This window comes from Arvicola amphibius, chromosome 17, assembly GCF_903992535.2.
Source record: "Arvicola amphibius chromosome 17, mArvAmp1.2, whole genome shotgun sequence".
NCBI classification, from domain to species: domain Eukaryota; kingdom Metazoa; phylum Chordata; class Mammalia; order Rodentia; family Cricetidae; genus Arvicola; species Arvicola amphibius.
The window spans coordinates 38,618,164-38,635,405 of NC_052063.2; the positions used below are offsets into that span (position 1 = coordinate 38,618,164).

Below are 17,242 nucleotides of genomic sequence, written 5' to 3' on the forward strand. Positions count from 1 at the left end.
CCCCAGGAGCTGGTGTATATGATTGGTGTTGGCGTTATGCCAGACTGACATCCTGCCAAGTGATGCTCTGTTGCAAGCAGGGACTAAAGATGTGGTAATTAAAGGTGCCGCAGTTGCTATATTAAGTTTGCAAGTAGAGTATGCTGCCCCACATTGCTTCTAGGTGAGAGAAAGAACGCAGAAAATCCATCTCTTGGGCTGTCTGCTTCCTCAGGAGCTCCTCTCTATTGCCAGTGTTTATGTGGACCTTGGCCCACAGAACATAAATATGGCCACTTGCTAGGATACACCTGTGGCTTAGGCTACCCTGGCTTCTTCTCTATCAGTGTTTGTGCCAGGGGTTGTGCTACACGGAAGACCACGTTATCGGCTTGTCACAATGCCGACTCCCGACACAAGCATATTCCATCCATATTCTCAAGGTCATACACATTAATATGCCGTTCATATTTCATTTTTAAAATTAGTTTTTAGTGTTGAAGGTTTTTTTTTTTTTTTTTTTTTTTTTTTTTTTTTTTTTTTTTTTGAGATAGGGTTTCTCTGACAGCCCTGACTGCCCTGCAACTTGCTCTGTAGGCCAGGCTGACCGCAGACTCCTAGAGATCTGCCTGTTTTTGCCTCCTGAGTGCTTGTTTGGGAATTTCACATAATGTGTTTTGATCAAACCCATCCCCTATTCCCTTCCAATTCTTCCCCTAAACCCCCACCGCTTTTCTCTCCCAACTTTATATTGTCTCTCCCCATTCCCTCTCTAACACCACACACACACACACACACACACACACACACACACACACACACACACACACACAGAGTCCACGCTGTGCAGCCTGTTATACACACACACACACACACACACACACACACACAGAGTCCACGCTGTGCAGCCTGTTATGTACACACACACACACAGAGAGTGAGTTCACGCCGTGCAGCCTGTTATGTACACACACACACACACACAAGAGTGAGTCCACGCCGTGCAGCACACACACACACACACACACACACACTGTGAGTCCATGCAGTGCATCCTGTTATGTACACACACACACACACACACACACACACACACACACTGTGAGTCCACGCTGCGCAGCCTGTTATGTACGTGGTGTAGGATCATCTTCTGGAACACAGAGCAGATAGCCTGTTGGAAGTCACATCTGAAGGAAGCTTACCCCCTTCCTCTGGCTGCCATCGTCCTCAGGAAGGGTTGGACTTCAGGAGCCTCCCCCATCGGGCTGGCATGTCTGGCTGGCTTGATCTCGTGCACGCAGCTACAGCCACTGCGAGCTCCTGGGTGCAGCAGTCCTCCATAATACATTATTTTCTATAGATGTGCACGGCCTCGGGCTCTAACTGTTTTTCTAGCTCTTCATCCCAGATGACTGCTGAGCTGTGTGTGTGTGTGTGTGTGTGTGTGTGTGTGTGTGAGAGAGAGAGAGAGAGAGAGAGAGAGAGAGAGGGAGAGGGAGAGAGAGAGAGAGAGAGAGAGACCAGATGTCCCATTTAGAGCTAAGCACTCCACGGTCTCTTTCTCCCTATGTTATTCGCCTGTGTACTGTATACAGAAGCTTTTCTGATGAGGGCCAAGAGACAGTGATTTATAGGTAAATAAGAACTTAGGGGTGTTTATTACTGTGTCCATTTAACAGAATAGTGGTAGGTTCTCTCCCATGGCCTATGACCTCGCCAGCCGTATGTTTGGGTCTAGTTAATGGTACGAGGCATGGTTCTGTGGAGTGAGTTTTAAACCCAGAGTCGTTCACACCATGATTGTACAGCCAGCCTGCCTTGCCGAACTGGTCACTCTGTGGCTTGCAGAGGGGTCACGTGCACTTCCAGTACAATGCTAAGATATGTGAACTCTGCACAGTGAATTAAATTATATTATTAGATCTATTTTTAATTTGGAATATCTGATCTATAAATAAAAGTGATTTATTTTTCTTGAAATACTTCTTACAGAATTTTTGAGTGTGTTTAGGTAGAATTTATGCTTGGGGGTGTTTTTATTTTCTTTTTAAATCTTATTGAAAAGAATGTTTCTGAGAAGCTTAAACAGCACTAGGGAGACAGGAAGAATGGGGCTGACTGATTTGGTTTTGGAGCCTCTGAGCTCCTTTGTTCTGCATGTGGTGGTGGTGTCTTTTCTCTGCATTTAACAGAAGACGAAAGCCACACCGCATTGTCTTAGAGGATGCCTGCTTTTAGATAGAGGCACTGTTTTTATGACTAAGATGAGCAGAATCATATCAAAAGACAGTAAAATGTTCCATATATGGCATGTGATGTGTCAGGAAATTGTAGCCTGTTTTTCCTTCCCCCTCAACTCCTTCCTGTCACTCTGCTCCTGTGTCTCTCTGGTGGGAGAAAATGGTTCAGAACTTCATCACCGTGAGTTCACCGTACGCAGGCTCGGTCCTGGGTAAGGAGCTGAAGGAGCTACTGATTGACTCTAATTTTCAGTAGGCTTGGGGAGGATGTTAACTTTTTAGGGAAGTGGCTATCAGTATTCTGTGAGTCAGCTGCCCATCACTGTAACAAAAACCCTTGAGACAATTAATACATAAAGAGAAAGGTTCATTCTGCTCCCAGTCTTGAGGCTCCAGGCCATGCTCTAGTTGGCTCTGTGCTCTGAGCCTGTGATGAGTCAGGAGTGCTGGTGAGTGCAAAACGTATGCGCTCCTCCGCTGCCCAACATGAGATGCCTCACATACAGCGACCTGTGAGATCCCTGTGCCCTCAGAGACCAGGCTGTTGGCAGTCATGGCCAGGGAGCTCTGCGGCTGTGCAGGCAGCTGTGGGTGGTAAGCAGTAGTAGCCTTGGGGATGATCCAGGCCCAGGGTCCCAGAGCAGCCTGGCTCCCTCCCCTGGCAGCAGGCTTTCTCGGCCTTCCCTCTGGTAATTGCCAGCAGCAGGCCTGTTCTGTCCCTGAGGATAAACACGTAGGCCCTTTTCATTTGGAGACCTTGCTGTTAAGCAAAAATAGCAATAGGAAATCAGAAGTGTCTCAGACCCAGGTCGTTTTTTGGAAGCCCCTTGGGACATGGCTTTTATCCCTGATGTTGGGCTTGTCTTCCCTTCAGACTTGCTTGTTTCTTGCATTCAAGACAAAGTTTGTTTTCAGCCAACATGTAGGCTGAAAGACTCACTGATTGCTCTGTGAGCAAATAGTCCTTAGTTCACTGGCCAGTCTCAGAATTTCTAGCTCTGAGATGTTCAGGTTGTTTCCTCAAAATGCTCTCTTTCCTTGACCATACAAGGGACACTCTTTCATGTGGTGTGACATGGTTTCATTTTGTAGCTCAAGCTAATCCAGAACCTGCTACGTAGCCCATGCTGGCCTCAAGTGTGTGATCCTCCTGCCTCACCTCCTATGTCACAGCCAGCTCACTCAGCATACAATTTACATTGTGCTTTCCCCAGCTTAAAGCATAGCTATTCCAGATAGTGGCAAGGTGCGATTGATTCAATGGGAACTCACTGTTTGGTAGGAAGGGGCATTTGATGAGCAGAGGCTAAGGATGGGTTGGCCCTGCTGCGTTAGCCGCAGGCAAATGCCACACTGGCTTGTTTTCTCCGAACTGACTTCAGATGACATCGTTTGCTTTTGGAAAACAATATCCCAGACATGAAATAAGAAACGATGAGTCACATAATAAATATAATGCCAGGCTTGTGCCATGGCTAGTTTTAGAGTGTTTTAGCATTAACTTAATTATCTGTTTGTTACAAAAGTTGGCAGTCTTGGCTTTCCTCTCCAATGTAAACAAAATAATATTGTTTAATTCCTTTGCTATTTATTGCTATAGTAGCAGAAACACACACACACATGCACGTACACACACACACACAAACACCATCAATGCTAATTTTTTTGCAGTTTTAGAATGGAAAATTTCATAGAATCCCTCCGCCCGTTTTTTGTTTGCTTTTTGATTTTTTTTTTCTGTTTTCTCTTCTTATCTGAAATAAATGAAATGGAGCACTCATTTGGGAAGAAGAAAAATACTGTGAAGAATTTCAGAGAAATCTTGGTCAGCCCTGAGCTGCCCGCTGCCCCATCCAGGGTCAGGGTTCATCTCTGACAGCCCAGAATCTTGGTCACCAGCCTGCTCAGCATCAGCTGAACGGTGGCGGCCGCGTTTGCTGTGTTCAGTACATTCTCTTCTAGGCAGGCAGCCCTTTCTGGAGCCAAATGATAATCAGAGGTTTGCCTGATGAGCATGACGTCTGAGCCAAAGGGTGCGGGCTGCTCTGAGTGGCACGTGTCACACAGCCTCGGGTGCTGGGTGTCCTTCCCACACAAGCAGCTCCTTCTTTTGGACCATGAGGCTGCCTGGCCCAGTGAGGAGCAATGTGAATAGCATCCTTTGTTAGAGGAAGACACAAAGTCCTCTAAGGTTTGAGCTGAGGAGAGTTCTGGGAAGCAAGACCACACTCACTGAACACTTGTCCTTCTGGAGTCTGCTACTCCTGCTGGCTCACCGTCTCCAGTCTCAGGATCACGTTAACCCTCTAAAGCACTGTAAGACAGCAGAGCTTCCTATGGTCATCAGCATCACCGAGAGGCAGTGCATACATCCCGTGTAAAAGTACCAGGCAGTGAGGGATAGAGCGCCTGAGCGTGTGGAAGAAGCCCGGGAAATCTGAGCAGATCCGGAGGACACACTGACTCCATTTTATAAAGTGGCACTTTCTCAGAGTCTTCAGGCAGGCAGCAAAGCCACATGGTTCCTCTACCGCACGCCAGCCTGGTTTGCTTTCGCAGGATCAGCAGGAAGTTGATATCTGAGGCACAAAGTTGGTTCCTACTAGTAGTTCCAATGTAAATACATTAATTGTAAGTCGAGTGTGGTGTTGCAGACCTCCAACCCCGGCACTCAGGAGGCTGAAGTGGGGTGACAAGTTCGAGGCCAGACTGGGTCACATAAGGAGAGCCTGTCTCAAAAACAGATGTTACATATTATTTTAAAGAAAAAATATTACATATTATATATAATTTATATAATATTGGCTCCCTTTGACATTAGTTGCTTTCTCCTATGGCACATGAGTTAAAACACCAATATTGTTAAGTATTGAGTAAAACTAAGATTTTTTTCAGTTCTATTTTTCCTTACAGTATATATCCCTGTTTTAAGTACAATCATTTTTTCTTATGTTTTTATGGTGTAAATGGTATATTCAGTTAGGTTCATTTGTGTTCATTTATTTCCATAGTTTTATTTAAGAACTTAAATTTATTAGCATTTAAATAAGCATTATTTCAAAGTCAAAACTGTTTAGGGCAAATCTAGAGAAATCTCAGTGTTCCATTCTTATGTCCACACCATTCCTTCCCTTGATATTGTATGTGTGTGTTCACATGTGTGGTCACGTGTGTGTTCACATGTGTGCAGGTGGGTATGGAGGCCAGAAGACAGTTTCTGGTGCTGTTCTTCCTCAGACCCATCACTTTGTTTTCTGAGAACAGGGTCTTTCACCGACCTCCTCTCCCATGGTTTTAAAAATTCACCTTTCCCCGCTAAAGATGACCAAATGCAAAAATCTTTATGTTCTCCCGTCCCTCTGCTTTTGACATGGAAATATCACATCGTACTTTAAGAATAGCCTTTTCTTTTCTAATAATCCAAGTTCAGGAGCACCGAGGGTGCGCAGAGAGGGTGAAACAGCTCTTGATTTCTTGAAGTAGAGTGGTAGTTTATTAACAGAGATTTTAATATAGATTTCAAACAGAAAGATTAAGCAGAGGAGAGATGTTCAGGAATAATGCACATCTTATCCAAGAGTATAGATGTGAGCTTGTCAAAGGAGAGCAAAAGTTTGTAAATGATAGGCTTCATGTAGCTTTTAATTATGCGGGCTAAGAGAGCGGGGAGATGCCCGGGAAGAGAATAAGATGAACACATGTGTGGAATGGGCTTCCCAAGGGAGAGGTGCAATTAAGTGTCTTAGCCCTAGCCATATATTCTATTTTGGTAACTCTCAAGTCATATCTTGAAGGGTTGCTAAGAAACAATCTTCTCCTCTCTGTCTTTTATTTTTAGATAGGGTCTCACTGTGTAGCCCTGGATGGCCTGGAACTTGCTATGTTGAAATTGTGGACATAATTGTGGGCCATTGTCTTGTTCCCGATGAAGATGTTCAGATGGAGAATCCTAGATCTCGAGTTCAGGTCTTAAGGTAGACGCTGGATCTTTTTTTTTTTTTTTTTTTTTTTTTTTTTTTTTTTTTTTTTTTTTTTTTTTTGGTTTTTCGAGACAGGGTTTCTCTGCAGCTTTAGAGCCTGTCCTGGAACTAGCTCTTGTAGACCAGGCTGGTCTCGAACTCACAGAGATCCGCCTGCCTCTGCCTCCCGAGTGCTGGGATTAAAGGCGTGCGCCACCACCGCCCGGCTAGACGCTGGATCTTAAGTAAGCGTGTGTTGACTTGGCACCACGTGGACATGAAGAACACACAGCGCTGGTACAGCAGCTGTTGAGCCAGACCAGTGACTTGCGGGAGCTGCCGAAAGCCTGTGAAATTTCCACAGGAAGAAAAGATGGAGTGATTTCCAGCTTGTCTCACTGGCAAAGGAAGGGAGAAGATAGAGTTAATAGAAATATCCTTCGGCTGGCAGGATATTTATGAAGGTTAGCTGGTTGACCAGTACTCCCGAGAACTTTGCTGAAGATGTCTGGAAGGGCATTCTGTGGTCTAAGGAGAGAGGTGGTAGAACAGGTGTGTCAAGGGAGGGCTGAAGAAGTCTGAGTCTGACCTGTTGATGGTTATGATGCCACACTGGCTGTTATCTAGAGCACTGGAAGATTTGAAAATTGAGATTCAAAGAATGCAATAAGAAAAAGGGTACTTTGAAAATTCCATAAAGGCAGATGGGGGGGGTCTGTTTACATCCCTATACCCATCTATCATATGATTTTATATTTACATATATTATAGGTAGAGGAAAAACGTAACAGTCAAGCCAGGTCTGGGGGGTATAATACTGTTATACCAGATACTCAGGAGGCTGAGTCAGGAAGATCACAAGTTCAAGGCCAGTCAGGGTAACTTAGTGGCACCCTGACTGGAGCCAGTATAGGGCTGAGGGGGGGGGGAGCTGCTGCACACCTAGCAGAGCCACGTTCAGGTTGCAGCGCTTGCATCCTGGGCTCTCTGCCTACCCAGGATTGCTAGCTTGAGGCAGCTCTTGGTGGACTGCCCACATCAGCCTCAGGCTGGATGGAACTTGTCAGGATGTGGCCACCGTCCTTCGTCCGTCTGGGTGAGCCCTCACCTTCAATGTCACCATCACAGTGTCGGCCAAGATGCCAGTCTTACTGTGTTTTCTCTCCAACCCACCTCATTAGCTTTGGCTCAATACTCTTTCAAGTTTCTTCTGGGTTTTTCAAGCCTGGCAGATATTAAGAACCTGGCCTGGCCACGCCCCCGGAAACACTTCTTTGAAAAATTGCTTCTTCAATGGAAACGTTTTCTTAGAGTTTTCCCAAGAGGAACTCTATTGTTGTTATTATTGTTATCAAACATGATTCTTTGCCCTCCTTCCAAGTGGCCAGGAAAGACAAGAGCATAATTTAGGCTGAAGGTTGAGGTCACCATCTGCCAGCTTCTCCGCCCCCGGGGTCTGCTCGTCCGCGGACATCCTTGCCCTCTTCCTCTCCACCCACTCTCTCCCGGCTGCTCAGACTAGGTGGGCACTTGGAGGTGTCTGCACCTGCGGCCGCTCCAGCCCTCCCAGGCTTAGAAGAAGTACGACATCCCTGCCTTCTTTCTGGTTTCTGTCCTCTGAGCTGGCTCTGGACTCGGGGACTCAGACCGCCCTGCTTGCTCAGGCTGAAGCCTGAAGCCGGGATTGGGTGCCGAAGCGCCGCCTCCGTCTCTGTGCGCCCGCGCGCTCGCTCCCGCCCTACTCCCCTCCCAGCCGGCTCCGGTCTCAACCGTTTGGGCTCCGCACTGCAGATGCCAGCCGGTCTCCCGGATCTCCTGCTGCTCCCGCCGTGTCTCTCTGAACCCCTCGTCTCTGGAGCTCCAACTGCACGTTCGCAGCTTGCCACGGATCCGCCAGCTTGGACTCTTCTGAGTCCCGCGTGCGGAGTCGTTCCGGCGCAGCAGCGAGGACCCGGGAGGCCGACGGTGCTCTCGGATGCGGCAGGACAAGCTGACCGGCTCCCTGCGTCGCGGCGGGCGATGCCTGAAGCGCCAGGGCGGCGGCGGCGGCGGTGGCGTGGGCACTATCCTGAGCAATGTGCTCAAGAAGCGCAGCTGCATCTCGCGGACCGCGCCCCGGTTGCTGTGCACCTTGGAGCCGGGTAAGACGCGGGTTGTGGATGGACGCCGCGGTGCAGGTGGGAGGGATGGGAGCAGAGCCCGGCCTGGGTGCGTTCAACGGCCACCAGGGCACCGACAACCCCGCTGTCCTGAAGAAGCCACCCCGCGGCCTATGCAGTCGGTGGGGAAGTGAAGGAGGCTGCCCCTTCCAGCCCAGGCTGCGTCACCTATTGTGCTTCGGGTTCCCTGGAAGCCAGACCTCCAAAGAGGTGCGTGCGTTGGCCTTGACCCCGCAGGTCAGAGGGAGAGGCAGCTACTGCAAAGGACAATCCAGTGCGTGTTTTCCCGAGAGTCCCTGTGATGTGTTTGTGTTGGGGTAGAAGAGGGCACGAACTGTGCGTAGGTAAGGTCCAGGAGCCTGCCTGGCCTTGTGAGAACAGGCCCTTCCTACCATCACCTTGTATTTACATATCCCTGTTTCTCCAGCCTCTGCTTATCTCCGCGCCAGCTCGGTCACCTGGCGTCGTTGCTCAGGGTTTTAAGAGCCTGGCCCTGGCACCCGCGCCTGGGTGCTGAGGGTTCTGACAGGGGATGGCCGCTCTGTTTGCCCGCTGAGCCTGAGCTCTGCTCTCACTCACCTTTCCCTGGAGTGGCCCCAGCTGCTTCCAGGCAGTTTGTGATCTCCAAAGTACCCTCCTTTCCCACCTCTCCACCCCTTCTGGGACCTGCTGCCACCCTGCTGCTGCAGATTCTGCCCAGGCTCTGGGTCCCAAAGGGCGGAATGCGTCGCCGCCTTTCCGAACCTCGTGGCTTCTTTGTTTTTCTCCACTACTGAAGTGTCTAATTGCAGAGTGTGGTATTTATTCACCGTCTTCTTTTACCTTTTTCTTTCTTTTTTTCTTTAAATCGCCTTCCCACGTTGAACAGTGTTTTGTATTTCTGAATCCGGAACAGCTGTGATTATCAGATGAAACATAAACCTTCTCGCCTCTCATCTCATTTAGAAGAAAAGAGCGTGAAAATGACCCGATTTAAGCCTTTGCATGCGGGCGGCGAATGATCAGTTTCACTTAAAACCTGATTCATTTTTGATCAGGAGAAAATAGTTGTGGTTTTGACTAACTAGCCCCAGTTGGGTTTCAGCACAGGAAAGCAATCGGATTACTCCCAGTAAGTGGCTCCAAAAAGTCAAAGCAACATATTTTGTCAATCACAGTGGGAACCCGGTGGTTTCAGGGCAGTGGCAAAGTCACCATGGGTCAGGATTTCCTGGATTTTTTTTGTAATAGAGCGAAAAATCATAATTATAAGTGCTTACATTCAGCACCCCGGACCTGGACAGCACCCTATCAACGAAGTCCGTTTCATTGGTTGGAACTGGAGGCCTTCTGGTACCACTATGGAGGCAGGAGGTGATTAAAACCATCTCTCAGAGATGAGAATCAGTGGGTAATTAATCTTTTATTGGAGAAGAAATTCATCTATCCAGTTATAACACTTTTGATTTTTAAAGCTTTGAAATGTCAAGGTATCATCGGATGCCCTGAATTTTTTTTTTTTTTTTTTTTTTTTTTTTTTTGGTTTTTCGAGACAGGGTTTCTCTGTGGCTTTAGAGCCTGTCCTGGAACTAGCTCTTGTAGACCAGGCTGGTCTCGAACTCACAGAGATCCGCCTGCCTCTGCCTCCCGAGAACACTTGTCCAGGGCCCCGTATCTTCATCATCAACAAGAACACCACCACCACCATCTGTCTGCTACTGTCATGGGCTTGGGCGAACCAGGCATGCCGCTCTTGCTTCTTGATTCCATATGTATGCCTTTTAAAAGGCCACTTTCTTATTTTTTTTTAAGTCCTGAAGGTTGCTCCTATCTGTGCCAACCTCTAAGTGCTCCATCTAAGTGGTAGAAGTTGCGAGGTTTTAATATGTGCATTCTACAGACTACTTAGCAGCAAGCGTCGTCATTTGATAGTTCTGAATATTTATTGAGAATGTTTGACATTTCTTGATCTTTGAACTTGTCAACAATAAATCTTTTTTGTTTTAAAATTAGCTAAAGGGGCTAGGGAGATGGCTGAATGGGAAGGTGCTTGCTGTGCACACACGAGGACCCAAATTTGCATCCCAAGAACCCATGCCAAACTGCACAGTGCAAGCCTGTAGCCCCAGCATTCACAGGCTGCTGGTGGGATGGATACACATCTCTGGAGTTTGATAGCCTAGTAGCATCAAACTAGTAGTGAGCTCCACAGTGAGACACTATGAGCCAAAGTATACAGTGGAGAGCGACTGAGGAAGACACCCAATGTGCATGCTTACTTGTACACATACACACACGCACCCACAACACACATACACACACCGCAAACACCACACACACATACACACACCACACATACCACATACTACACACACACCACACACACACACTCACACACCAGACATACACACCACATACACACCCACATACCACACATACACACACCACACACCACACACACCACACATACCACATACTACACACACACCACACACACACACTCACACACCACACATACATACCATACACACACATCACAATACACACATACAACATACACATCATACATCACACACACACACACTCACACACCACACACACATACTCACACACCAGACATACACACCACACACACACATACCACACACACTACACACACACATACCAAACACACACACACACTCACACACACACACTCACACACCACACATACACACTACACATACACACATACCACACATACATACATACATACACACACCACACACACAGCTTAAAGTTGGGCATGATGATGGTGCCTGCCTATAATCCCAGTACTTAGAAGATACAGGAAGTGAAGACACAGCAGATCTACACAGCGAGTTCTAGGCAATTAGGGGTGAAGTAATGAGTCTGCGTGAAAACTAAACTATGTTATCAAATGATTTTGAAGTTGTATAAAAAGGATATATCGTATTTTCAGTTTTGATTATATTATATTTTCATAGATTTTTAAACAAGAATAAGAATTGTTATAGAATTTCTCTTCAATAACAACACATAATTCTATTACAGAATTGTGAATAAAGGCTAAATATAAGTAACAAAATTTATTTTTATTTATTTTCCCACTTTTGTTCCATAGATTTGGGATCTAAATTAAAAAAAATATTAAAGCATTAGATTACTTAGGATTAGAATTTAGTCCTATATTTAGTTTATAGTCTAGAACTTGATATGTTTTTATCCTCAACAAATAGGTTTATTAAGATAGAATTAAAATATTTGGAAGTTACCAAATGGAATTGTTGTAATAAATCCTCCCATAAGCAGAAAGGGGTATGGGAAGGTGTAGCTCAGTGAAAGAGCATGTGCTAGGCTATAGGTTCGACCCCGGTACTGGGCTATAGGTTTGATCCCCAGTACTGGGCTATAGGTTCGATCCCCGATGTTGCTAAATCAAAGCAAGCAGGAAGAGGTACACCGATGAACCTAACTTTGTCCTGTGAGGACTCTAGCTCAGCGGCTTGTCCACACCAGACACTAGCTCTCCCATCTTGCTGCATTCACAGTGCCATGATGGCATTGCACGGCTTCTGATGCGCTAGTGATGTACCTTGTCCCCTGCGTTGGAAATGAAGCCCATGGTCTCACACATGCTGGATAGTTGATGCACTGCCAAGCCTCTACTCCAGCCCTTGAAGCTTCCTTAACTGTCTTAGTGTGTCTGTTGCAGAAATTCTATAACTGGAGAATCCCCCCCTTTGTGTTTTATGACTGCTAGCTACCCAGGCGAGGAGATTTACAGCCAGTCCCTGCAGCAGTCCTCTGGGGTAGAGCTGCTATTCTCACTTCAGTGAGTAGGAAATTGAGGTCCAGACAGGCTAAGGAGCTTGAGTTTAGGACCCAGAGAGGATGATGGTTTGCGGCTCTAGCCTGTGCTGTCAGTTATTGGCTTTGGTTTTGTGTTACTCCAGGAATCTGTGGAAGCTACCATCTGATGTTTTAAACTCCATCTTATTGCCTTAAGCCATTTTTCTATTAGAATTAATATATTTTAACTAAATTGGCTAAAATTTAGTAAAATTTAGTATTAAAAATTTTAATACAATTCAGTAGAGTCAAGTGTTGAATTTATTTATGATATTTATTTACGATACAACTTTGTTGTAATTCACACAAATAACAGCTACTTAATTTCCTTCCAGGAGCTGACACAAAATTGAAGTTCACACTTGAGCCATCTTTAGGCCAAAATGGGTTTCAGCAGGTAACTTTGTTTTTGGCTTTTAAGGGATTATTTTTTAATTTTGCAGGTACCAGCAAAACACATTGTCATATATCCTTATGAAAATATTCACATATATTCTTTATATACTAGAGATGTCCGTTTTTTTTCCCAGTTTGTAATAAAATAACTTTTAAAGCATAAGTAACCTGGGTTTATAGTTGCAATGAACAATTCTGCATTTTTAAATGAAGTGAATATGGTCACAGTTTCACCTCAGACACCACAGAGAAGCTCACAGATGGAGCTTTCACTCATAGTATGTATGGCGTTTTGTTTCAGATCTTCCCAACTGTTGGGGTCACATGGGCAACAGGGGTGTTTGGTTAGGATATTTAAGGTCCCCAGAGAGATACCTTCCGGAGGAGAGAAGCCCTGTGTTCTAGAGCGCTGTGTTCATTTTCTCATGTCCTATGGATGATGTCTTCATGACTGAAGCAAGGTGGGGAGGAAAGGGTTTATTCAGCTCACACCTCCACATCACAGTTCAGCATCAAATAAAGTCGGGACAGGAACTCAAACAGGGCAGGAACCTGGAGGCAGGAGCTGATGCAGAGGCTATGGAGGGGTGCTGCTTCCTGCCTTGCTCCCATGACTTGCTCAACCTGCTTTCTTATAGAACCCAGGACCACCAGCCCAGGGATGGCCCCATCCCCAATGGACTGAGCCCTCCCACATCGATCACTAATTAAGAAAATGCCCTACAGATCTGCCTTATCCTATAGCCAGATCTTTCTCAGCTGAGGCCCCCTCCTGTCCAGTGACTCTAGTATGTCCAGATGGGGAAGCCGGGAAATGCTGCTCCCGGTTTGTATTATTACTTCTCTCTCTAATACTTCTCTCTGGCCCTAGTGGTATGACGCTCTCAAGGCAGTTGCCAGACTGTCGACAGGGATCCCAAAGGAGTGGAGGAGAAAGGTGAGTGGGTTCACAGGGCTAAAATACAAAACGACCATCACTCTGCCCATTAAAATATCTGGGAAGTCAGAAAGTGTATTCTTCATTAATCATGCATCGGGTATTCATGGTTCGTGCCAGGTAATATTCTGGGTGCTAGGGATGCAGCCGTGGGAACAACAGCAGATGGAATATTTTGTCCTCATAAAACTTACAGGGAATCCAATAGAGTGTGTCACACCGTGATGTGTGCTGTAGATAGACATAAAGCAGAGAGAGAGATAAAGAGAGTGTGGGAGAATAGGGATAAGGAGGTGGAATTTTATATAGAAGGTGACATGTGAGTAGGGACCTGAAGGAGGAAGTGAGCAGTCAACAGCAGCTGCCTGGGGGAAGGCGCTCAGGTGGGGAGCACCTGGGGTGTGATCTCAGAAGAAGGAGAGGCTATGGTGGGAGGCTCATAGAGGCAGGGGAAGTGGTAGGAGGGGCTGGGTCTAGAGGCAATGTGAGTGGCTCTGCCATGGATGTCTTCCTAGGCTGTAGATGCACTAGGGCTCTTCATTCAGAGAGGGGGAGAGAGAGACAGAGACAGAGAGAGACAGACACAGAGAGAGAGACAGAGAGACAGACAGAGAGACAGAGTCAGAGAGACAGACAGAGAGACAGAGACACAGAGAGAGACACAGAGAGAGAGAGTGCGCCAGGAAGCTCCAGACTGGTCAGGTCAGGCTACTTTGTCTACTGCTTTGGGCATATGAGATGTGAGGGTACATACTAGGAAACATGTAGATGAAGTCATTCAGGCAAGAAAGGGGCCAGTGGTCCCTGGAGATGGTGAGAAGGGCTAGATTCTGAATGTACTTTGAAGCCTGAGCTGAGATGAATGCCCAATGCATTGACTATCAGACATATGCAGGATGTCAAAGATGACCTCCAGATTTTGGCCCAAGTGGCTATAAAGGTAGAGTTGCCGTTGGTGTGGATGGGAGGATGTGTGTGTGTGTGTGTGTGTGTGTGTGTAATGGGGTAGTGGTGGGTGAGATAATTGGTCTGACATCTGTTGCAGTCAGATACCTGATACGCATTTAATGCAAAGGTATCCAGTGGGCATTTGGGTGGAATTCTGATGCATAGACATCTGGTTGGAGATATTAATCAATGCTGTTTTTGCCAAGTTATGTTCGAATGCTGAAGTCTAAAATGTACTCTAAGGTTATTAATTTATAAATGTAATCTTAATGTTGGAATTTGAACACTGAGTGTTTCTTCAGTGAAAATTAATGTGGAGTTATGAAATTCATTTTTCAGAATTAGATTATCTTGGTCAGGTAAAGGAGTAAAAATATCTAGTGAGTCTTGAAAAAAATTATTCATCCCGAGAATCCATCTGTCAGGGTGGTGTGTATAGAAAGCATGTGTGTGGGAGGAGGTTTAAGGCAGAGGCCTCTGTGGGGAAAAACAGTCCGTGTGTGACCAAGCAGCTGCTGCTCAAGAAGAGAATGATTTGGAATTGAACAAAACAAAACAAGGTCCTAGAATTTTACAGCCTAGTCAATGAACTGAAATAAAATGAAAGAAGTTCTGGCTATTTTCTTTCTGAAAGATTAGCTTGTTCCTTGGCATCTAGTAGGAACACAGCAAGTATTTATTGCAAGAGAGAGTGGAAGCTGCAGGGTCTGCTTTACACAGCAAACTAAGCTTGTGTGCGTGAGCTAGCCCAGGTCTCAGAACAGTTCATCACCCTTTCTGGATGCAATCCTACTTTTCTAATCACAGCGGCGCATTCTGCTTTACGGGTCTTCTTTACACAACCCTTCAGGTCTGGCTGACCTTGGCAGATCATTATCTGCACAGTATCGCCATCGACTGGGACAAAACCATGCGCTTCACTTTCAATGAGAGAAGCAATCCCGATGATGACTCAATGGGGATCCAGATCGTCAAGGTAATGCTCCCGAACCTGGCTTCCTGTTCTGATGTTGCAAAAAGGACCCAAAGAGCTAAACATTTCCTAGACAGAGGGTCAGATGACCTCTGCCTCCAGGACTGAACGTCTACGTTCATCTGCTTCTTCACCCATCCGTCAGTAGCTTTTGTATGGAGAGTTTGATGCCTTGCCTTCATAAATTTAAATGTTGCCAGCAAGCGGGAAATGGGCATGGGCTTCCGTTCATGTTCAACTGATCTAATTTTGTTACACAACAGGAGACTGAAGCTCTTTTTATTTTTCTGTAGTATAGGTCAGGATATCAATTGTACTTTCACATTGAAGTCTTTGGACTGAGAAATTTAGACATGAGTATATTTCGTATTAGAAACATTTGTCTCTTATTAGAACCTTTGCTAGTCTAAATGTTAATGTGTCAATAGTTAGGTTAGCCGACGGACCTGCGTTAAACCAGGTGGGTTAGCATTCAGTTCAGGTCCACTTTGGGCAGCTATGGTTGGGTGCCTTTATTGTTGAGGCCGATACAAGAGCCAGCAATGCTGATTTCATTTGGTACCAGAATAATCCTTGTACATAAGGCTTGGGCACGTGGGCTTTGAGTTTGAGTGTTCCACAGTGGGCTGCTAAGCTGGGATTTGAAAAGGATGGCTGTCTCATCTACATTTTGTCCACCACTAGATGGCTAATGTGTTGGCACATTTAAATCCATTTTTTAAAAAGGAAGAACAAACTAAAACGAGCTACTTTCTGATCTAACTTGGTTTGTTTCAAATGAACATTTTAAAATATTATAGCATTTCACATTGCTTGTGAAGCCATTTGCATTATCCATGTTCTAATGCTTTATTTGAAGTTTCAGCATAGGACAAAATTTCATATTTGAAATAGTCCCTTTCTGTTTAACTTATGAACTAAGGCAGTGCGCTTTCAAGCAATATTGTTTTATGTGTATGGGTGTTTTGTGGGCATGCGTGTCTGTGTTATGTGTGTGGGTGTTTTGTGGGCATGCGTGTCTGTGTTATGTGTGTGGGTGTTTTGTGGGCATGCGTGTCTGTGTTATGTGTGTGGGTGTTTTGTGGGCATGCGTGTCTATGTTATGTGTATGGGTGTCTTGTCGGCATGCGTGTCTGTGTTATGTGTGTGGGTGTTTTGTCGGCATGCGTGTCTGTGTTATGTGTGTGGGTGTTTTGTCGGCATGCGTGTCTGTGTTATGTGTATGGGTGTTTTGTCGGCATGCGTGTCTGTGTTATGTGTGTGGGTGTTTTGTGGGCATGCGTGTCTGTGTTATGTGTGTGGGTGTTTTGTGGGCATGCGTGTCTATGTTATGTGTATGGGTGTCTTGTCGGCATGCGTGTCTGTGTTATGTGTGTGGGTGTTTTGTCGGCATGCGTGTCTGAATCACTGTCGTGTCTGGTACCTATGGAAGTCAGATGAGGCCAATGGGTCCTTTGGAACTGGAGTTTAAGACAGTTATGAACTGCCATCTGGATGCTCAGGACTGGACCCATGTCCTCTGGAAGAACAGCCAGTGTTCTTAACCACTGAGCCATCTCTCTAGCCCGGTTTTGTTTAGCTGTTTTTTTTTCTTGTTTTGTCTTTTGAGATGGGGGGGTCTCACTGTGTAGCCCTGGCTGACTTGGTCTCACTATGCAGACCAGGCTGGCCTTGGTCTCACAGAAATCCGCCCGTCCCAGCCTCTTGAGTGCTGTGGTTAAAGGAGAGCATCACAGTGACCGGCTTAGGCAAAACACATCTTACAATCACGTTATTAAAAAGGATCTCTTATTTTTTTCATTGAAACAAATGCTTCATCA

At 45.9% G+C, this 17,242-nt stretch overlaps 1 protein-coding gene across 4 annotated transcripts in view; it reads left to right on the forward strand.

Moving 5' to 3' along the window:
- The window catches only part of Tbc1d30 (TBC1 domain family member 30), a 74,753-nt gene that overhangs the window by 26,251 nt on the left and 31,260 nt on the right, over positions 1 to 17,242 (forward strand). For 2 of the 4 annotated variants that reach the window (XM_038314771.1, XM_038314772.1), the window contains exons 1-4: positions 8,154 to 8,319; positions 12,504 to 12,565; positions 13,436 to 13,501; positions 15,300 to 15,425. In XM_038314771.1, coding sequence (XP_038170699.1) covers positions 8,154 to 8,319; positions 12,504 to 12,565; positions 13,436 to 13,501; positions 15,300 to 15,425 — 420 coding nt within the window. Of the gene's footprint in view, positions 1 to 8,153; positions 8,320 to 12,503; positions 12,566 to 13,435; positions 13,502 to 15,299; positions 15,426 to 17,242 lie in introns of those variants that run through there. The other 2 variants (XM_038314768.1, XM_038314770.1) reach the window with 1 other exon arrangement.